The sequence below is a fragment of the Bactrocera dorsalis genome, chromosome 5, assembly GCF_023373825.1.
Source record: "Bactrocera dorsalis isolate Fly_Bdor chromosome 5, ASM2337382v1, whole genome shotgun sequence".
NCBI lineage: Eukaryota > Metazoa > Arthropoda > Insecta > Diptera > Tephritidae > Bactrocera > Bactrocera dorsalis.
In genome coordinates, this window is record NC_064307.1 from 27,899,966 (window position 1) to 27,923,190 (window position 23,225).

Genomic DNA, 23,225 nt, shown 5'->3' on the forward strand with positions numbered 1-23,225 from the left:
TAAAGGAATGTATATCTATTAAAGCTGCGAAAGCTGACATAAGTTTCTCCAGTGATTTTCTAATGGCTCCAAATCATCAACAAATAAACTTGTCACACATCAAATTTTCTATTAAAGTCTTTTATTTAAGAGCCACCATTTAACAGTAAATAAAAAAATTATAAATTTAAGCGACTGGAGCGAAACCGATGCGGCTGTTGCCCATATCAAATTCGGCGTAATACAAGTCAAGGAAGATATCTCCCAAGATCCAGAAGTCGGTACCAATGTACGAGACGGCAAGTGAGCACTGATCGTTTTCATTCAGAATGTATTTCGAAGCCGGTACAGAGAAAGTTTTACCACCAATGACGAAGTCAATATCAGGCAAGCTGCTGATCGACGAGCAATCAACGGTGCTATCACCATCGGGATCTACGATGTTCACGAATGCGTTGTAGGCACTGTATGGTGCAACCAGGAGTGAGGTGCCAGTATCAGCGATGGCTTGGCAACCGGAACTGCACAAAACCTTTCCGTTCATGGTAGCACCACCCAAACTGAATTGCCAGTAAGTTTCCTGGGATAAGGACACATAGGTGAGACTACCTTGGTAGAGGCTGGAATCCGAACCACCCAAAATCAATTGACCACCCTGACTGGAGGTACCAGCTGAGGCCAAATAGAAGGAGAATAAGTTCTCACTGACCAAACCCTGTGAATACAGGTTGTAGAAAGGTGGCACAACATTGTTAACGGCAATCGACTGGAAGGCCATACCCAAAATACCATCGAAAGGTGCGTCAACGAAGGAATCACCAGGCTCTGCTGTAGCTTCAGCGAAAACTTGCTTTTTAATACTGAGTCCACCTACACTGACGGTATCTTCTGACAAGAAACCGGACAAACTGCCGGAACCATATTCAATGGAGAAGCTTTCACCATTTTTCACATAAGTGCTGGAGGCACTCGAGGTGTATTTGTTGTGATTCTGGCAAGCTTCGTCACTGCTGGGGCAGGTGGACGATGGCACCCACAAGTTGGATGAGCCAGTATCGAAGATTACCAAGAAGTCTTGCGCTGGTGTACCGATGGTGATCTTGCCAAAGTACTCAAAGTTGTATTCATTCTCCAATTCCACAGTGGCGCTACGTGCTCCGGGTATATTGTATTTGCTGCGCAAGTAGGCGGTCTCAGCCTGCACAGATGCACGGGTTCTGTTGTACTTGAGGTTCTTGTAGATGGGCACGCTCACCAAATTGGCCGAGGCCAGTGCGACGCAAATGGTCAGAAAAGCGAAATACTTGAACATTTTGCTATGTGGAGAGAAAGGAGTAGATTTTTCATTATTTATTTGGAATGAGTAAGCCTAAGTAACTTACTCTATCTGCGCTATCACGGTCGTGTTGCAACTGTTGATGGTATTCGGGTACAAATGTGCCGAAAATTGGCGGACCGTCGCTTTTATAGTCACAACGCAGCGTCTTATCTTTAACCAGCGCATTATCAGTATTCTTAACTATTGGCAGTTGCACACACGAAATTGCAAATCTATCGATATAACTATACTTTCCGAAAAAAGGTAACTTTGCACGTGTTTTGGGTACTTCAGCGATTACACCGGCGCGTGCCTTACTGTTTATTATTTTGATGTTTTCATAATATTATTATGATAGGTTGGAGAGAAATGAACTCGCAATGATTATATAATCAGGATTAAGAAATAATATAGATTTGTGAATTTATTTAAGCTTGTTTCAATGGTTTCGGGGTGAATTAATTTTTGTACTGGTTTCAATTTGTAAGAATGTTTTTAAGTTGAAAATAAAGAAGGTTTCACGCAGCATTTTCCCTGTTTTAGAACCATCTATATATGTAAATCTATCCTCCTTTAAATAGGTAGGTTTCTCACTTTCACAAATCAAGTGATTTTTGTGACAGTTATCTGGAGCTTCGAAAAACATTATATTCGGCTTTTGGAGCTGAAGGGAATCAGAAGAGGATAGTCAAGAATTGCTTTAGTGTTATATTATAACCTTTTGGAGAGATATAATTTCAATATGATTGTTTCGTAATCGACTTAACGACTATATACGATAAGATAATTCAATAGTCACGGAGTTGTCACTTGTTGCATCAGCTGTTGCCAGCCGTTTTCCCGCCAGTTTTGATCACGCACTGAAGGTTGCATAATATTTATACCCGATCTGATCTTATGCATGCGGTTTTTTCTCCCAAGAACTTGGTCCTTAGTCGCAACTGCCGATATCAGACCACTGTAGCAAATATCTGTCATACAAACTGAACGCTCGAAAAATGTGCTTCTTTAAAAAACTTTGTGAAGAAAACAAGGTTTTTGTAATTATTAGCAACATTCAAATATGATAATCTTTTCTTGGTAATTTCAATAATAATCTACTACTGAATATGTAATTGATATTTGGACAGAATCCTTTCTAATAATAGTATGTCTCTGATGTGGTAAATACTTTCCTTAGCCCCCATATAGCTTATATAAGGAAATTCGAACATTCAGTTTACTTTAGACCCCTTATATCGGCCAACATGTGTATATCTTTGAGCCTAAAAATATAGGGAAGTTCAACCGTACATATAATTGCTTGGATTCTGATCCCCTGCTTGATATTTTACACCGTTAGGTATTTCTTTGGCTTTGATTCCTGCAAGTTGCAAAAGTATAAAATATTCGGTTGCAACTGAACTTAGCCCTTCCTTACTTGTTTATATATAGTATAAAAAATTTCTGCAAATTATGCTCTTGAGCATACTTGAGTAATGTCATAATTAATCCACTTGGCAAGCGAATGTTATCCATGGTTCTATATGCCTACATCTCGCCATAAAATGTTAATGGTGGGTAAGTAAAAGTGCTGCACTTTCTGCTCAATTAGTGCTGATAGCGCATTGGCTACAACTATACTATCGTAAGACCTTATCTTGATATCACGCTCCATTGTTGTGTTAAAACTACTTCGTGTCCTCAATGACCTTACTTATCTTTGTTAGACTTTTTATAGATAGGTATTAAAAAATTGGCATCTGACGGATTTCAAAAATTTGATATGAGATTTGTAATAGAGCTCTACTGACAGATGAAGTGGCGAACCATTTCTTTGCTTCCTTCATGTTTGCAGCTGCGGCACGCGCTATTATAAGAGATTATAAAACACTTAGACCGTCCAATAGGTAAGATGTTAGAGAAGCTGTCGAGATCAGAAATGGAGACTTTCGAAAATTTCGCCAAGCCCACACTAGTAAAAAAACCGCGAAAAGAACGATATTTAATTCTTTGGATGCGTTCATTGTGATGCTGGTAAAAGGTTCCCCCTTCTAAAAAGGACTAACAGATAAAGAGATAATCAAGAGTTTGGGAAATTTTGTCCAGATTTTACCTCAGCAGACACCGAGTAGAGCTACAATTACGGCAATTAAATAAAAGTTGTTTCTATTTGAGTAAATTTTAAATAATAAATAATTTAAATAACAAAAAGGTATGCTCAAAAACACACACTTTTTTTAAGTTTTGAATATATTATTATAGTGCCTTTCTTAAGGCATTCCATCTCGTCCTGATCCGCTTGCCTGCCCTTAAGAAAATTTCATTAAATATAGTGAAGGCAGTTAGTCAGATGGTACTTTCGGCAAGGTTATTAGCCGTTTCCAGTGGCGTAGCTACAACTTCGGGCGCCCGGGGCCAAGGATGGTCTACCGCCCCCCTTTATCTACCTACCTACAAGTTTCATGAGGTGGTTCGAACAAAAATGAATTTTTACAAAATATCTTCGATATTAAGTATATACAATTTAGGAACTAGAAGCCACACAAATTCTGTAGTTTCAAAATTCTCACAATACGGTTTTTGAGGAAAATGATTGTAAACTTACAAGACATCTTATTAAAAGCCATAGAAAAACCCATTTTCGCTTTATATCTTGTACACTTTTGACACAATTTGCAAAATAAATTTTGTAAAAAAAATTTTTGAGGTATTTTTCTGAATATTAAAAAACAGCGAAGATTGTTTATGCGCCCCCAAGACGTTGCGCACGGGGTGACGGCCCCCTTCTTCCCCCTCAGGATACGCCACTGGCCGTTTCGTTGCCTTAATTCCTTTGTGGCCTGGAATCTGTATGCATGTGGCCGATTTTCGGTAGCCGCTACATTTCTTGCCTCCCTAATCTAAGGACAATTTTTTTCATAATGCGATGTGAGATTACTGTCTGGACTGCTGCCTTACTATCAAAAATAACCATACTTTTAGAAATTTTGTAAAGAAAAGTTAGAATCTTGCGAAATTGTCACATGAAATTAGCATATAAGCTTTTAAATTTACGCTTAAATAATAAATTAAGTCTCTTCTCATTTTGATTTAAAGTATGTTTAAATACCGGGTGATCTAAGTCAATAGTCTTTTTTTGACAGACCTCGCGAGAGTCGTGTCAAGCTATCATGTAACATTTTTTTCGCTATTATTTTGGCGTTTCATCAAAAGATTTATGCCTTAACAACGTTTACAAATCGTTCAATTTTATTACTGAAATGCACGTTCTGTAAAAAATGTGCTTCGCGCTCAACTTATGGTCAACATAATCGGTCTACTGAGCGTACTATACTGGGTTTATTGATAGAACACTTCGGTGAGCATATATTTTCACGTTTTGGGTCTGTCGATTGGCCACCAAGACCATGTGATATCACACCGTTAAACTTTTTCCTATGAGAAAATGTAAAGTCTAAAGCTTATGCGTACAATCCCGCTTCGATGCAGGCCTTGAAGTAAAGCGTCACGGTTTAATTCGCCAGTTATCAGAATTCAAAGACATAGTCACGCCAATATCCTACAATTATCATAATCTATAATTTGGTCAAAATAGTCATTTCATTTTAAATACCGATAAAAAAAATGCAAAGGACATTATTACCGAATTTTAGCTTTCAATTAGGCTGGTCAATTTTAAAGTAGCTCAACTGAGTTCTAAAAATATCCCGATAATTTAGTACTTATATTGAGAGTTTATTAACCGCTGAAAAAGAATTTACAATCAGCCTATTGAAATATTATTTGGTGCACTAGCACTATATAGCTATCTACAACAACTAAATGACTAATTGAAAAACTTAGATAACGCATGAAAAATGATGGCTGTTGTAGTGAACAACAATAAATTTAGCAAAACTTACTGGTACAGTTGAACGAAAACACTTTTTTTACAAATACACTACAAAAGTGCGATAAGCATCACTGCTGTTTATTATGGTTATTAGTCATGCGTTTTTTCGCACGTAGCGCCATAGATAACAGAACGATGTCTGCGATGCTAAATTTGGAAAGTGTCAAAACCAGCCGCTTTCAAATTTACGGTTTCTCTTCAATAGTTTGTTAAAAATAACAAAAAAACTATTAAATTCTTTGTTTTCTGCATCGCTAAAATCATATCAAGCAAATTAATATATATTTTTCCGCAGCTCTCGGCAGTGTATCAAGGAACTATAATATTAAAACTTTCAAGTTTTTCACATTCTTCGAATGGACTAAACCTTAATCGAGAAATAGCCGCTACTCAGATACTTTTGACTATGCTCCAGGTCCTTCTCTAACTAGTCCTTTCTCCGGCGGGCACTGCATTGAATATTTTCACAGCTGGAATGTTCTTATCCGTTCGGATAGCATAACCTATTGAGCGTAGTCGCTTCCCTCTCTTAATTCGCTTAACTATGTCAATATTGTCCAATAACATCGTTCCATCGACTGCAGTATTTGCCGTTGTCAATACGCAAAGGACCGTAAATCTTCTGCAAAACTTTTCTCTCGAACACTCCTAAGGCCGACCTATCAGATGTTGTTATCGTCCATACCTCAACACCTTACAGCAGGACGGGGATGATGAGTGACTTATAGAGTTTGGTTTCTGCTCGTCGTCGAGAGGACTTTACTTCTCAACTGCCTACTCAGGCCTAAGTAACACCTGTTCGCAAAAGATATTCTGCGTTTAATTTCAAGGCAGACGTTGTTGTTGGTGTTAAAACTGGTTCCAAGATAGACGAAATTATCAACAACTTCGAAGTTGTGACTGTCAACAGTGACGTGGGTGCTAAGTCGTGGGTGCGACGACTGTTTGTTTGATGACTGGAGATGTTTCGTCTTGTCTTCGTTCACAAGCAGACCCATTTTTTTTGCTTCCTTGTCCAACCTGGAGAAAGCAGAACTCGGCGCGTTTGTTATGGCCAATGATATCGGTTTCATTGACAGTTTTACATTCTTGTAGAAGATAAAAAGATTGTACCTTCTCTATTTAGTTCTGCAGCTCGTAATATTTTCTGCAAGGATAGATTGAAGAAGTCGCATGATAGGGCCTTGTCTGAAACCTCGAACCAACCCCCAGAAAATTTTTCTATGAAAATTCATTGGTGGCACTAACATCTTCAGCTTTTATATGTTGCCCTACCTCTTGATTTCACTCGTTATTTTCTTGTACTGGTCCAAACATTTTGCTAGCATCTTTCTTTCCAAGTTTTATTTTTTTCCTTTTCGAGGAGTGTCCATGATTATACTTTTTATCATAATATTGGTCGACTGATGGTTTTGTATAGGTATTATAGGTATTTGAACTATAACACATTTTTTAATAAACTTTATTTTAGTTTAAAATATATTTAGTAAGTAAGTAAGCAATGTGCAAAATTTTACTTGAAATGATAGCAAGCGATTCAACCATTGATCACACGCAGCAAGCACAGTTTCTATTTCTATGCTCGAACCAAAGGTTTTTTGTGATTCCTCAAATTCCTATGGAGTATGTTCCCTAACCCCAAACACAAACTATAGTCCAATGGACTTCCAGATGGACAATCAGCTGCTGATATAAAACCAGAATTATTGATTTTAAACCACTGCTGGATGGTTTTTACCTGCTGTGAAGGAGCAGAATCAGAAAGGCAAAATTCTCTGCCTCGAAAATATTATTATTTAACTGCTTTACCATGCCCTTCCTGCTGGTGTACTGCTGTCTTAGTTGTAAACCCCTTTTTCACAGAAGTGAAGTCCCCTTTTTAGGGGACTGCCCCCCAAACTATTACAACAGTTCGATATTGATCACCTTTCATAGATTTTGTACGACACTGAGTGCTTTTCAAAGCAGTTTCTTACGTTTTTTAAGCCGCCCTGATGTCTACTGTACACTCATAACGGGTTTTTCAATAGGACACTACAAAAGTAGATCGATAGGGACAGTACATGACGCTATATTTTTTACCATCCTTTTGACATTGCTCTTCACTAAAGTTTGTCATTTTATCATGGAAATATATACGATCCAACAACGAATCGAAATTATTAAAATTTACTAATGAAGTTCAGAGTCAGTGGCCTTAACTTTAAGAGCCGTCATAATCGTCCTGTCAGATCAACAATTGAGCGTCTAGTGGAAAAAATTTGAATCCACAGGTACATTAAAGAATGTTCCCGTGCCAGTAAAACAAAGAAGTGGCCGTAGTGTCGAGAATATTGCTACCGCTTACGCATCAATTGAGGAAGACCCAAATCAGTCTCTCAAACGTCTTTCACAAACGTTGGGTATCTCTTTGACGTTATTGTGTCAAATTTTGGGAAAAAATGTTGGCTTACATCCTTAAAAGATCAAATTGACTCAAGAACTGAAGCCGCTTGACCACCAGAATCGTCGTATGCTCGTGATTTGGGCTGAGCAACAACTTGAAAATGATCCGGATTTTCATCGAATAATTATCTTCAGCGTTGAGACTCATTTCTGGTTGAATATCTGCGTCAATAAGCAAAATATGCGTTATTGATCAGACAGCAATTCACTCGTACTAGATGAGTCACCATTGCATCTCGAAAGAATTACGGTTTGTTGCGGTTTATTGCCACCGGTCAATGGGCCGTACGTCTTCTGTGATGATCGAGATCGGCATGTTACTGTGAATGGGAATAGGTATCGCTCAATTGGATAATATGGACTTGGACAATATGTAGTTTCAACAGAACGGCGCCACAAACCACACATCGGATGTCACAATCGATTTATCGAAAACCATTAGAATATTTCCTGTGGGGCTACGTCAAGCCTATGTTTTATGCCAAAAATCCAGCGACGATTGATAAACTTCGAACGAATATCGAAAGCGAAATTCCAACAGTATCGGTCGATATATACTTGATAACCCCGTCGAAAATTGGGTTCGCCGTCTCCAACGTTTCCTTCTGGTGTGGGCTGTACAAACTTCATAGGAAACTTAACTTTTTCAGAGTGAAAGAGAATATAAACAAGAAGGAGAGAAAGTTCAACCAATGAGTTTAGTAAAGCTCGCTGATTGCATTCCATTTAAAGATAACAATAATAATATAAAATTATTTTACTGTAACCTCTTACACCTTCTTAGGCAGAAAAAAGACATTACATTTCAACATTTTTATACAAGTATATGTGTGAATGCTTTCTGCTTGGAATATCTAATTTCACAGTTGAATACATGTCTTTACATGCCGCAGAACAAAAAATAAATAAAATTTCAAGGCAAAATGTGCGAGCAGTCGCTGAGCAACAAGTAGTATTCTCAGAAAAACAGCGGCCAACGTTAATAGGGCTTTGAGGAAGCCAAGAGCAAGCTAACTGCAGGCAAATGGCAATGGGCAGAGCGAAAAGTGCAACAACAACGGCGAAATTTAATAACACTTGTGCCTGGCAACAATGGCCATGGCAGCGCCAGTAGCAACTAAGGCAATAACAACAATAACACGCATTACAATAAAAACCATCATAACAACAGCTATGGCAGTGCTGCCATGGGCGAAGGCCACATTCCGTTACACTTCCGCTGCAGCAATGAGTGCCAAAGCAAATATTGAATGTCATTGCCATTGACATGCGCTCGCAGGCACACACACACACACACCTCTAATCCTACACAGCTCGCTGTCATTGTGATAGTGTGTGACATTTTCGTTGCGCCGCAACTGCTGCGGACTAAGAGCGCTTTGCCAGCGAATCAATGAAGCTCAAATTTAATTCAATAAAATGTGCACCGAAGAGGCTGGCCGGTGGCTAGTACGAGGGGGGGTTGGCGTGGCGGAAATGTATTAGAAATATCACAAGTACGTCGTTGAAAGCTGAACAGCGCAGTTTCCTGGGCATTTTACGCTCTCCCCTGCGCGCAGGCCACAGCGTAAGTACAGTGTTTCGCTTTGACTGCGCGCTGTGCGGCCATGGCGTATGAGTAACATTGCGGTTACAATGACAATTGGTTTATGCCGCTTATACAATGCGTCCCATCCCACACACACAACAACAACACTACAAAGACGCAAGTAAATAATAGTACAAAGTTGCGCAAACAATTTTAATCATGTTTATTTTTACACAAACAAGTGGGCAAACTAACACAGCGGCTGCCTTGTGCGAACGGCGGCGAGGCAGCGGCAGACGCTTGTGTGCGAGTCGCGTTCGCATTGTTCGCTGCAACAATGGCGCTCAGAATCGAATAAGTATGTTTGTATGTATTGCGAAAGACACCTTGCAATTCCGTGGCACTTCTCTCAGCAAATATATGGGGCACTTGAAGCACATATAATTCAAGCAACTCGGTGGCATGCAACAAAATGATGATAACAAAAGATTGCAAATGGAAAGTTATGTTTACTTTGAAAGTGGCAGCCGGCAGCACATACACACCAGTGCCAGTTGTCAAGCAGTTGTGAAATACTGGCCGTAATAAAATATGCTGGAGCGTATGAAGGCATTCCTTGCCACTAAACGAAGGCCACAGTCGCAAAGCCGCACAACTACTCGAATGTGTACGCCGAAAAAGTTTGCGAAATATTTGAGTTTTTGTGGATTTGCACCGCTGTTGCCGTGCTCGCTCTTATCTCAGCCGCCTTGACTTGTCTCACCTGCTGCCAACTTACTGTCTCGTTAATAATGCGCTTTCCGCCCTTCGGCTGGCAGGCCAGGTAGGTAATGCCAATTGTGTTCAAATTTATGTTGACACTTTTCAACAGGAAGTCGTAAATAGCGGCAACTTACGACCACAAAAAGCAGATGAACTTTCTCGCGACGCACAAGCACGCTCACAAAGCGTCATACATGCCCATTCGGTTGGGAGGCTCATGTAGTGTCGAGGAGAGTGTGAGGCACTTATCTGCTTAAATATATAAAATCAAAACTTAAGGCAATTTCTTGCTTAAACGTATACCAAAAGAATTAGCGATCTCAATATATATGATGACATAAGTCCCTGATAATAACATATTTTGCACTAAACACATTTCATAGCACAAGGTTAGGTAGTTTCAAATTTGAAGCAGTTACTTAGTTTAAGCTGTAGAGATATTGGTCAAGTTCATAAAAGCCCGGAAGGGCCAGGACTTGTCTATATAAACTGCGATTCTCTTACACCATTATTCATCTCAAATTTACATGTTACTTCTATAAACACTCGACCACGGTACTTTTCTATCAATAGAGTACAAATAAGGTATATAAGACAGCCTAAAAGTATGCAATGCAGCAAAAAGTTTTACGACGCCTAGAGCGAGGAAGAGATAACTCTACACTATACCAGATTCTCTGCTATACCAGAGAACTTTTATGATATAATATGATAAACGTTCTCTGGCTATACTTTACGCTCTTAGTGACAACACTATAGAAACTAGTACCGAAAAAATTTGTCTTTTCGGGATTAAAAGTTTTTATTAACGGGATCTCGAAAACTTTTGGGATTTTAAGTATTATTATTTTTTAAGTGTCGAATCAATTTGCTTTTTGGAGATTTAAAATTTTTATTAACGGGATCCCGAAAATATTCGGGATTTAAAGTGTAATTAATTTTGCTGTTTTTTGCTTTTGTTTTTCTTGTTACACCAAAAATTCAACTTTACGAATTTAATCGAGAGTTATTATCCCGAAGAGTGCCGTTGGACGGCACTAGTTATTAGAGCAAAGAAGAGATAATTCTACACTATGCCAAATACTCTAGACTTAATTCTCTTAGTGACTACACTATAGAAACTAGTGCCAAGACAATTTGCCTTTTCGGGATTAAACATTTTTATTATCGGGATCCCGAAAATTTTCGGGATTTTAAGTATAATTATACGAGTCTTGTTACTACAAAAAATTAACATAACCAACTTCACTGGAAATTTTGTGGATTCCCGAAAAGTGTCTCTACGGCATTAGTTATTACGAAAAATCTTGTGACTGGAGCAAAAGAGAAATAACTAACTTGTTGACAAATTCAATGAATACCGAATTATTAGCGTTTTCGGGATTAGAAAAAAATTTAGTGAGGATCAAGAACTTTTCGGGATATTCAGTGAAACTTTATTGCAATTCTTATTGCTTAAAAATCACTCATCAAATTCTCTTGAAGCGTTATGCTATTGGTTATAAATATATAGCATATGAAAATACAGATATTGTCAAAAGCTAATATTCCGCTAGGTCTCGTCAGAATCGATTTATTACCAAAATTATTTATTACAAATTAAAATACTGAAAGTTATCAGTCTAATTCAAGAAATTTATTTTATATATACTATCTGATCAAATTTGACCCAGACTGGCCCCTTTAAACTTCCCATGCAAACCGAAGCGATCTAATGTTCTTTTTATTTACTATTTCTACATTCAACTTTGTCAAGAAATGCGTGCTTGGCAGCTCTTTGCCGAAAAATGTGTCTGGGAATTTTTACAATGGAAAAAATATTTTACATCAAGTTTTCTTGAAAACTTTCGTTTCGAATAGAATCGCTCGAAACGTTGCAGAAGTATGGGGGAACATACTCTAACACAAACACAATTATATGGTGTTGATTGTGGCAATGCATTCAGTGGAGCTTGTGGAGTCTTCGAAAACTTCATAGGAGCCCTCCAATCACCCTTTTTGCTGAGGTTAACATCAAATGAGTTAAATAAATAGCTATAAAAAAATCATCTTGTTGGCATCAAACGACTCACAGATCGACTGATAACATGTTGGCTAATGTTTTGGTTATGAATATAGTCAATGTCAAATTCGTGTCAAAAGAACGGAATATTTTCCAGAAAGAACGTCAAATAGAGATCACAAGAGAGATGCCTGACATTCTAACCGGAGACCCTATATCAATCTAACGCATCCAAACTGGTGATGAGATATGAGTTTTAGAATATGACGTTGAAATGGTTCAACCATATAAAGAATGGCGCTTCAAAGGAGAGCCGAAACCGAAAACACCATATCGGTTGAAAAAATTCGATAAAATATAATATCCAGGTGAGGTTCATGGTTTTCTTTGAGTTTCGTTGTGTGCTTCACCATAAATTCATCCTACAGGGTCACACAGTCCACGTGAAGCAAATCGTCGTAAACAACTGAATTTATGGATATCTCTGTGACTTTTTTCTGAGAACTTTGCTTCACGCCATGAGCGTTTTGAAGGAAATCAAAGTCATAAGCTGAAGCGCTGTTCGGAAGGCTCGTTAAGGAGGACTGCATTAATGATAATCGTAAGAAAAGCGATCAGCTTACGATTCCCAGTACAGCATTTATTCAACAACACGTGCCGTTCGACTTTGTGAGCCACCAATTCGCAGGATTAGTCTTCATAGCAATCACACAGCGCTCTTCTAATTGAAAGTTTATAAATAGTAAAGTTATAAGTAAAAGTAAAGTTAAAGTTATATTTTCAATATAAGCACTACTTTGTTTAAGCCGCTTTACTGCCAACCAAAAAATAGAAAAATAAATTTTCGTTTTATTTGAAAATCGCTTTTCACTCGTTTGTACAAATTTCATAGAACAAGATATAATCCTCTGCTGAGCTTGACAACGTCAAACTTTTGTTTCTTGTAATCAATTTGTGTATGCCTTAGAATGTGTATGTGTAGGTGTACGCTGAGTACATACATATCTACAGTATGTGTGGCATACAGCACACAGCATACACCCATTATGTACCAACAAATAGTAGCTAGCTTACGCATGTAAATCCGTCTAAATTTAGATTTCACCTGAAAAATTACATTTGTCTAAGATTTAAACAATTCCAGAGAATTCCAACATTTTTTGTTTATTTCAATTGTTAGTATGAAGTCATCAAAATGTGTCTCAACGAAGAAGCAGATAAGGATAAGATACATACATACACAGGTATCTACAATACATATACAATTACATTTTCCGTTATTAAATATATATATATATATACTATATAATACATTATATTATCGTACAGTGACAGGGCAGTTCAGAAGAAAACGAGCTCTGTGCTTTGCTAATGGGAGTATAATTTCAGAAGCTACTAGTAGAAGCGACGGCGGCATCAGACAGCTTCAAAAGAGTACTAAGTATATTCCAGACAGAAATTTTCTTGCGAAATACAAGTTATGAACTGCTATAATGCCTAAAAACCTATTCACTCTATAGAACGGGACACTTGCGGAAGCTACTTAAATGGGCTTAAAATTACCAAAATTTTTTCATAACAACTTGAGTATTAACATAAAACACTTGCTTGAATTATTGTTTTTTATCACCTCATTCCTCTAAAGAAAAATTTGCATAATGGATATACACTTCGATTATCTCACATGACCGCAAACTGTTCTGCATCGGATCTTTAGTCGTGAAGTAGAAGCTTTGTGGTTTGTACATAATCAACACAACCTCAAAATAAATTCAAAGCAAATTTGTAAAAGAGCTGAATGGTCTGGGGCAGCTTAGGGGAATTGTCGGAAAAAGTTTCATTGTGTCCGTAATCAGCAGCCAACAAACCCGTTATATCTGTTCCATGGGTTTAATATCAATCTTTTCGGATAATGCCATCTACCATACCACTCTTTGGATTACTTTGAGCAGACACTTCATTCTTTTATTCATTTTTCGCCTACTCTACTACAAATGTTGCTGTAAATATTATCATTATAGCAGCCTGCGTCTAGTTGGGAGTAACAGGCAAAATTATGGTAACGCTACGCCTGTGAGAGAAAGGTAGAGCAAAAAATTTCTGCGATGAACTTGCATCCTTATGTAGTTTTACTTCTCCTAAAATATCTACATGAGAGAAATATGTGCTAAAAGAAAGAATAAAATGTGAGAGAGCTTATGAAATACAATATTATCCTCCGCATGTCTGTCAACTGTCAAAGATCAGGAGGTTTTGACGTTTAGCAATTGTTTTCTCACTTCCAATGACAGATGGACATCCTTTACCTCTTTTGCAATTCATGGATTTTACAGAATGATAATGCACCAGCGCATCGAGCCACATTGTGACTCAATTTAAAGCCAACAACGCAATATTTACGATGGATCAACCGCCATATTCACCAGATTTGTCTCCGTGTGATTTTTTTCTGGTTCCCCAAACTAAAATTGCCACTCTGTGGAACCCGTTTTCAGTCGATCGAAGGGATAAAACATAATTCGCTAAAGAAACTGAAGGCCATCCCGAAAAGTCCTTATGAAACGTGTTGCGAGGACTGGAAGAATATTTGGAATAAATATACTAGATCTGGTACGTAATCCCCGTAAAATAAATATTGATATCATTTTAGCAACTATACCGGATTGGTATAGTAAGCAATTCGAAATAGAAAGCTGATTTCGCCTTGCGGCACCAAAAATTTTCAAATTATAGAACTCACATCACACTGGTTTACGACACTTTCTTATTATTGCGCTAACATATGCCTTATCTATAAACATATATTTATATTTGCAACATATTTTCCCTGTCATATTTGACACATCAATATCCCAAGTGCTTGACTACGGTCTTAAGCCTTCAATTCTCCACTCTCCGCGGTTATATTTCGTTTCTTGCTGCTTTAGAAATTGCAAACCTTTTTACGCGCACTTCGTGTATGTGTGTGTGCAGCACACTTATATATATTTATGTACATATGTATGTTTGCTTGTGCTGTTATAATAACGCAGTGTGGGCGGTTGGATTTTATCGATTTTCAAAATTCCAGATTATTTGAATATATAGAGGTATGGGCGCAATATTTCCATATAGATACATACTTATCTCTATGTGTACGCAAGAGGTATCACATGTATGTATGTATAAACGCAATCTAAAATATTTCACAAATTCGTGTATTACTTTTGTTTCGCAAATAATGTATTTGCAATGCGCGCAGCATCAAAGAAGATTACGAGGAGAAAGCTATCAGCGAAATCAAGGCGATGAAGCGAATATTGCCAATACAATATGGCGCACACACGTACACATATGCACGTTTATAGGTGCAGAGCAAGCTTTGCGCATATTTACATATGATATATATATATATATATATACATTTGTGCATGTCTGTAAGAAACTGTTGCCCCTGGCAATACCACCCGGCTAACGCAACAAATCTCTTCCATCTCTCAATAAACGCACACAAAGCCAAGGCAAAAGCAACAAATATGCAAATATGAGCACATATACTTGTATAAATAATAATACGAGTGCTTATAGCCAAAAGAGATAAGGCTTACCCGTCAGTGAAAATTTTCCGAAGTAAACATCAACCAGTTATATCAGGAACAAAATTGGACCAGTTATAAAAGGCCCAAAATTCGACCAGTTATAAAAAATGCGTGAAGCATCTTCGATCTTATTTTCCTGAGATTTTTCGTCTTGGATATTTGTTAAGTTAGAAACACTAGAAAATATGATCAGTCAGTGAAATCTTGAAAAGGGTTAGTCTCTTTTTGTGTGTTTGTTGAGTGCAAAAGAGCACTACTTATTATTTAGTGGGACATGCTGGAACAAAAGCCAACAGTTTCTTCCATATAAAAGGCTTGAAAGTGTCATTAGTCACACATTCCTCTACGATTAATCGCACACCTATTCGGACCAATCGCTTCTTTTAGAAGGTTTCAACTGTTTGGCAGCATATTCGAGTGTGTGTGTCTGTGCAAACGGTATAAGTAGAAAGCCAACTGTTAAAATGAATGTAAATTAGAATTTCTAAGAGATTTTACATTTCTCGATTTGTGTGAGTGCTCCGAATATCCTCCGGTCGATGGGTAGACCAAAATAGAATGTTCATGAGAATGTGTTAGTGGTACAGAATTTCTTTATTCCCTCTATGTTAGTAGCTTCTAATGTTCTAACGTCACATACATACATATATACAAGAGCTTAACGGTAATTTTCTTATTAAAATATAAAATTTTAACTTCATGGATAATGATTGTGTTACAATGGAAGTCTAACATTCTTACGAGGCCATCAACCAGCTGGGTAGCGGCATCTTCCCAATTAAGGAACCGGACATTCCAGGTGCATGCCCTCAAATCGTAACCCTTAATAAGTTTGCAGCGGTTGTCATAAAAAGGCGGGTGTCTCATCGGAAGCTGTTGTGTACTTTTAATTGGGAGTGTTTTTTTACCTTACAGTGCACACAGTGCATTCTCTTGCAGAACCCCCACAGGTAATCTATGACTGATGTTCAGAGCATACTGAATTTATGGAGGAAGCGTTTGTCCAGCCTGCTGAACAGCATTGAAAGTGCAACATCTAGAGATGGCGAACCCGATTCCCCAATCTATGACGATGGAATAAATGTTTCATTGCCCGACTCAGATGAGGTTCGAATATCAATTAACCGGCTGAAGAACAACAAAGTGGCAGGGGCCGATGGATTTCTGGCTGAGCTGTTAAAATACGGCGCGAAGAACTAACAAGATGCCTGCATTAGCTGGAATCTAAGTTTGCTTTACCCAATCCACACCACCGCCACCGCCAATTACCGTGAGATAAGCATCCTTAATGTCGCATATAAGGTCTTATCGAGTGTAGTGTGTGAAAAGACTGAATCGCACCGTCAACAAGTTGATATAAGTTGATTCGACCTTATCAGTGTAGCTATAGACCTGAAAAAATATTATCGACCAGACTTCCATCATGCGCCAAATCTTGGAAAAGATCCTTGAAAGGAAGATCGACATATACCACGTATTCGTCGATTTTAAAGCCGCCTTCGACAGCACGAAAAGGAGCTACCTCTATGCCGCTATGTCTGAACTTGGTATCCTCGCAAAGCTAATACAACACTCTCTCATTGGAGAGATCAGGTAGAGAAGGCCCTGGATGCACTTGGTATCTCGAATTGACGCCAAATCGCTAAAAGAAGAAATAACTGGAGCGCTCTTGTTAACTCGGCTATAACCGCGTAAGCGTTGTCTACGCTAGTAAAGAAGAAGAAGAAGTTTCAGTGTAAATATGGTATTTACTACGAGGAACATTTATCAAAATGAACAAGAAGAATTTAACACTATATTAGAAAATTGAGCGCTGGCTACACCAACTTTTTATAAGGCTGGCACTAAAAAAAAAAAAATTTTGTGAGCAAAATAATAAAATGCTGAAAAATTTAGGACCCACCCAAATGACTCTCGGGTTAGCAACGCGCGATAGACTTGTATTGAGATTCTCCACAAATTTCCAAAAAAAAAAGCAGATACCGTTACCTCTTTGGTGCGTAATTGAACGCGATTTCATCAGCATTAATTCGCTTGTGAATTGTGTTTGGCTCGTGACAGTGAGTACATTGCAAATTGATAAAAATTTGTACTTGAAACAAGGTGATATGAAAACGCAAGTAGACCTAAGATAGTTAAGATTATCATGGTCGAGCAGTGATAGCTATGTTTTTAGTATAGTGTTTGAATTATGAAATAACTTTTAATACATTTTTTTATTAAAAAAATAAATTTCAATGGCAACGCCAGGCAAGTTAGGCTACTGATATAAATTGAATCTGTTTGTTATGCTTTATTATTTTTGTTGTACCTTCTGGGTCGTAAAGACTTGATTAGGTTTGAATATACATACAAACAATATCTAATATCTGTAGAGAAAACGTTAGTCACGATGAAAGTAGAATTCCGAATAATGTATGCCCAGCACAAAAATCAATATCAATATTTACGACTGCGATGCAGCGATGGTCGATGACGCGTCACTTTCTGACGTTACTTTAGATTATTGCTTACCGACCTCGTCGAAAAAAATTTGTTGCGCAAGTCCATCAAAATCTGCAGTTCCATTTTCAGCAGCTAATGAAAAAAGCATAAACGCCAATACGTTTCGGATACTAGGCTTGTCCTCTTCCTCATAAGAAGGCAAACGAGGGCGCTGACAACAAAGATGAAGTAATTTATCTAACTAAATCTGGTCTGCCTGGCTTCGGCATGCTTTAGTTGCGAACTCGAAAATTCACATCAGAAACGAATTGAAACAGTTGGCTTCCTTTAGCTGGCTTCTTTATAGATCCGCTAATGAAAATAAGTCGCTTAAAGCTTTCAGCAGACAATCGGCCATTTACTACTGTAAGCACCACGGCGTCCAACCGAATATAGTCAACTAAACGAAATAAATCCGTAACGTATGTCCCGCGCTATGACAGGACTGATTAGTTTGTGATTCCAATCGGAAATAGAAGGCATGTGCTGCAGATATATGCAAGTCCATCCTGCGAACAGCCCGCAACACATGCGATGTTGGACTTTACATATGCATATGTAGACCAGTGTTCTACCTTATCTAGCGTTGCCATTCAGTTTCATATTCACCGATATTATCGGTAAAAAGTCAACTGTCCACATTTTCGATCTTAAGAGCTTGAAGAGTTTTGGACCGATTTGAGCAAAGTACTCCCGATGAGTACCAAAGCTGATAGCGGTACCATAGCCAGCTGTGGTGATGGTCAACCGACCATGGATAACGACCCGAGACTCTTGGACGTAGCGAGTTCTGGGTACGGTTCGTCAATTGGCGACTCCTTCCTCAACCTTGAACAACTGTTTGAGAAGGTGCGGTCGAGCTCGACATGGGCGCTGAACTAGCGCTTCTGGAGAAGAGCCTGTAGGATAAAATTCCTCCAATACGAAAAGGCGGCCTCTCCAACTTACTGCTTCGTCTAGAGCAAGACGGAGACGATGTCGTCCTGTGTCAAGAACCGTGGCTGAACATTAATGGCATCTCTTGATTGAGGGCGAACAGCTAAGCTGCTGGCGACCAACGACGCGGGTAGAAACAGAGCCTTTATGATGGTCCGAAACGAAATAACGGTATTCATCTAATTTTAGCAACGCTAACCTAGTGACGGCAAAACTGGAGTATGACGCCAGAGATGTCTGGCTAATTTCCGCGCATATGCTGCACGATGATGAGGTGGAACCACCTACCTTACTGTTGAGGAAGTCCTTGGCTGAAGCGACATGAAAAAGACATTCAATTTGGGGTAGCTCGGACATTAACCTGGTTTATTCAGCAGGGTCCAAAGGAGTGGGTCAACTGACGACTGGGCATTCTATGAAACCAAACTTGCAAATACAAGTCCGAGTTAAGAACGGTTAAGAGGACTTCCTGGAAAAGCTTCTGCGAAATAAAGGAGAGCTCTCACTATTCCTATAAGTTCAGGCGTATTCTCTGCTGCAAGATGACTGTACGGCCTTTGTTGACCTTCTGGATGAACGACACTTGACATGGGCGATCGATTCGCTCAAACCGTTCAAGTCTCCGGGACCGGAAGGAAGGTGTTTTATTTATGATGGGTTAAAGCTTGGGGGGAAGGTTGGTGAAGAAGTTTACTGTCGAGAGCTCTATATCAACTCCAGTTTCAGATTTCCTGACTATTGCAGTGTCTTCCAAGCAGAGGTTGCAGCCAACAAAGTAGCAGTAATTTGCTGCTCCGGAGTGCGGCCACCTTTAGAGAAGTGAGCAACCTTTAACTCATTTACAGAGCATTCAGTGATATTCTAAGAGTACCTAACCCTGCTATCAATAGTAACTAGTGCGTTGGTGTTAGCAGAATCGCAGGTAATTGTAAAGGGTTAGCTAGCATGGATCGTCTCATATTGTGTTCTACTACTGCATAACTGTTCGCAAAAGCCTTTTGAGCCAAGATTGATCAGAGGAGATCTAGCAATCTCTTTGCCCTCAGTAAGGCTGGCCTTTCCCTAGTTGTGGGGCTTTTAACAGGCCATTGTCCTATAGGCTTCCATGCTGTAAGGTTGCGAATCTTACCAAACGCCATTTGCAGAAGCTATTTGGAAGAAGATGTGCTGAAAACAACTCAACACTTCCTTCTTAAGTGGTTTAGGGGATAAGTTGTTTACTTTGTAGATGTGACAGTGGTCCAAACACCAATCTACGAACTCAGTCTTCGTTTTTTGCCAAAGAAAATGTGACCCAAGTTTCAACTTGTCCCGCCATTCTGAAAATTTATATAATGTAACACTACATCTATCTATATACTCTGTAGCAGCATGCTGTTTCCTTCACAAAAAAAGTTGTTTATGGAAGCACATTTGTCGATCGTTCGGTTTATATGACATCTATTTGCTAAAGTGGTCTGCTGTCGCCAGTTACGACTAACGACCAGGTTCTTGGGGAGAAAAGAGCGTATGCATAACATGAGATCGGGTATAAATATTACGCAACCTTCAGTGCGTGATCAAAATTGGAGCGAAAATGATTGACAACAGCTGATGCAACAAGTGACAACTTCCGTGACAAGCGAAACGAATTATCTTATCGTATATAATCGATAAGTCGATTACGAAACAATCATATTGAAATTATATCTATCTAAAAGGTTATAATATAACAGTAAAACTATTCTTGACTATCCTCTTCTGATTTTCTTTAGCTCACAAAAAGCCGAATATAATGTTTTTCGAAGCTCCAGTTAACCATCACGAATCCAGCTTAAAAAATAGAAAAAATTAATTATACCCGAAACAATTGAAAAAAGTTCATATAAATTCAGAAATAAATATTATTTCTTATTCCTGATTCTACATATAATCATTGCAAGTAAATATCTCTTCAACCCATCATAATAATATTATGAAAAATAGAAAAAATAAACAGTAAGATACGCGCTGCTGTGATCACGGAATTACCCAAAACATTGTACGTTTAAGAGTTTCTTTTTTTCAAAAAATAAAGTTAAATAATAGATACTTATATCAATAGATTTGCAATTTCCTGTGTGCAACTACCAATAGTTAAGAATTCTGATAATGCGCTGGCTCATGATAAGACGCTGCGTTGTGACTATAAAAGCGATGGTCCGACAACTTTCGACACACTTGTACCCGAATACCATCAACAGTTACCACACGAACTTGTTAACACAGTTAGAGTAAGTTACTTAGGTTTAATCATTCCGAATAAATACTGAAAAGTCTACTTCTTTCTCTCCACATAGTAAGATGTTCAAGTATTTCGCATTTCTGACCATTTGCGTCGCACTGGCCTCGGCCAACTTGGTGCGCGTGCCCATCTACAAGAACCCCAACTACCGCCAAACCCGTCAGTCTGTGAAGACCGAGACCGCCTACTTGCGCAGCAAATACAATATACCCGGAGCACGTAGCGCCACTGTGGAATTGGAGAATGAATACAACTTTGAATACTTTGGCAAGATCACCATCGGTACACCAGCGCAGGACTTCTTGGTAATCTTCGATACTGGCTCATCCAACCTGTGGGTGCCATCATCCTCTTGCCCCAGCAGCGACGAAGCCTGCCAGAATCACAACAAATATAACTCCAGCGCCTCCAGCACTTATGTGAAAAATGGTGAAAGCTTCTCCATCGAATATGGTTCCGGCAGTTTATCTGGTTTCTTATCGGAGGATACCGTCAGTGTAGGTGGACTCAGTATTCAGAACCAAGTATTCGCTGAAGCTACAGCAGAACCTGGTGACACCTTCGTTGACTCTCCATTCGATGGTATTTTGGGTATGGCCTTCCAGTCGATTGCCATTGACAATGTCGTGCCGCCTTTCTACAACCTGTATTCTCAGGGTTTGGTCAGTGAGAACTTATTCTCCTTCTATTTGGCCTCAGCTGGTACCTCCACTCAGGGTGGTCAATTGATTTTGGGTGGTTCGGATTCCAGCCTCTACCAAGGTAGTCTCACCTATGTGTCTTTATCACAGGAAACTTACTGGCAATTCAGTTTGGGTGGTGCTAGCATGAACGGAAGTGTTTTGTGCAGTTCCGGTTGCCAAGCCATCGCTGATACTGGCACCTCACTCCTGGTTGCACCATACAGTGCCTACAACGCATTCGTGAACATCGTTGATCCCGATGGTGATAGCACTGTTGACTGCTCGTTGGTGGACAGTTTGCCTGATATTGACTTCGCCATTGGTGGTGTAACCTTCTCTGTACCGGCTTCAAAGTATATTCTGAATGAAAACGATCAGTGCTCACTTGCCGTCAGCTATATTGGTCTAGACTTCTGGATCTTAGGTGATATCTTCCTTGACTTGTACTACGCCGAATTCGATATGGGCAACAGCCGCATCGGTTTCGCTCCAGTCGCTTAAGTTTGTAATCTTTTTATTTACCATTAAATGATGGATCTTAAATAAAATACTTGAAGTAGAATTGTGAATTGTGTTTATGGATGTTTTGAAATCATCAGTGGATTTATATGATCAAGCTCGGTTTCGTTTTTTTTTTCAGCAACAGAGGCGAGTTCTCTTTAGGCAGATGCCAGGATCCTGTATGCTTCTCGCTGAAAAACTACCATTACTAAGTTTTTACACTTTAAATATATCGAACGTTTTTGACATCTATTATTTTTCCAGGGATCATATCACAGAGACTTGGTCGTGCCACTGGAGACACTTATTGAAATATTCATAAGCTATATATCTGGAAGCTAGCTCTTTGTAAGAAAGAAGCTGAGCTTGTGTGCGAGAGAGACAATGCTTTGCCTTTTCTTCATAGACAACTTAGTTGTTTCAGTGGAAATATTTAAAGATATCGTAGTTTTTGTGAATGATATGCATACTTGGGAATACAGTTGAAATATAGACCTCATTCGGGAACATGCCTACACGCAGTGCTAGATTAGTCAAACAAACTGTTCAGGTTGGACCACTCGAGCGTACAGCTGTCATACAAACTGATCAATCATTCTGAAAATTAAAATTATTTTTCTATTTATAAATTTTAGAAAAGTTGTAAAGGAAGGCTATACTGTAGACCTCTTCTTCGGTTATAAAAGTTTTGATTAGGCGACTTCGGAATAACATAGTATAATCAATTAGTAAACACGAAAAAAGTACGTAAAGTTATCGTCATGTTCGAGGCAAAGTCTTAATTTGCAAATTGTCATGTCGAATAAAATAACTGTTCAGTCTATATGGACAGAGGAGAGAATTAAAAGCATCGCAATGTGGCAGCAACGGAG

The 23,225-nt window shown here is 38.7% G+C and overlaps 3 protein-coding genes across 7 annotated transcripts in view; 1 reads left to right on the forward strand and 2 right to left on the reverse strand.

The window, feature by feature from the left end:
• Positions 1-23,225, reverse strand: part of LOC105228705 (regulating synaptic membrane exocytosis protein 2) — a 287,009-nt gene that overhangs the window by 223,695 nt on the left and 40,089 nt on the right. The window lies entirely within an intron of this gene.
• On the reverse strand, positions 120-1,498 carry LOC125779031 (lysosomal aspartic protease-like). The gene is made up of 2 exons (XM_049459423.1): positions 1,362-1,498; positions 120-1,295 (listed from the first exon to the last, which is right to left on the reverse strand). The coding sequence occupies exons 1-2, from the start codon at positions 1,481-1,483 to the stop codon at positions 167-169; spliced, it is 1,251 nt and encodes a 416-aa protein (XP_049315380.1). The 5' UTR covers positions 1,484-1,498; the 3' UTR covers positions 120-166.
• Positions 21,104-22,414, forward strand: LOC105228703 (lysosomal aspartic protease-like). Its single transcript, XM_011208641.3, has 2 exons — positions 21,104-21,158; positions 21,225-22,414. The coding sequence occupies exon 2, from the start codon at positions 21,229-21,231 to the stop codon at positions 22,351-22,353; it is 1,125 nt and encodes a 374-aa protein (XP_011206943.2). The 5' UTR covers positions 21,104-21,158; positions 21,225-21,228; the 3' UTR covers positions 22,354-22,414.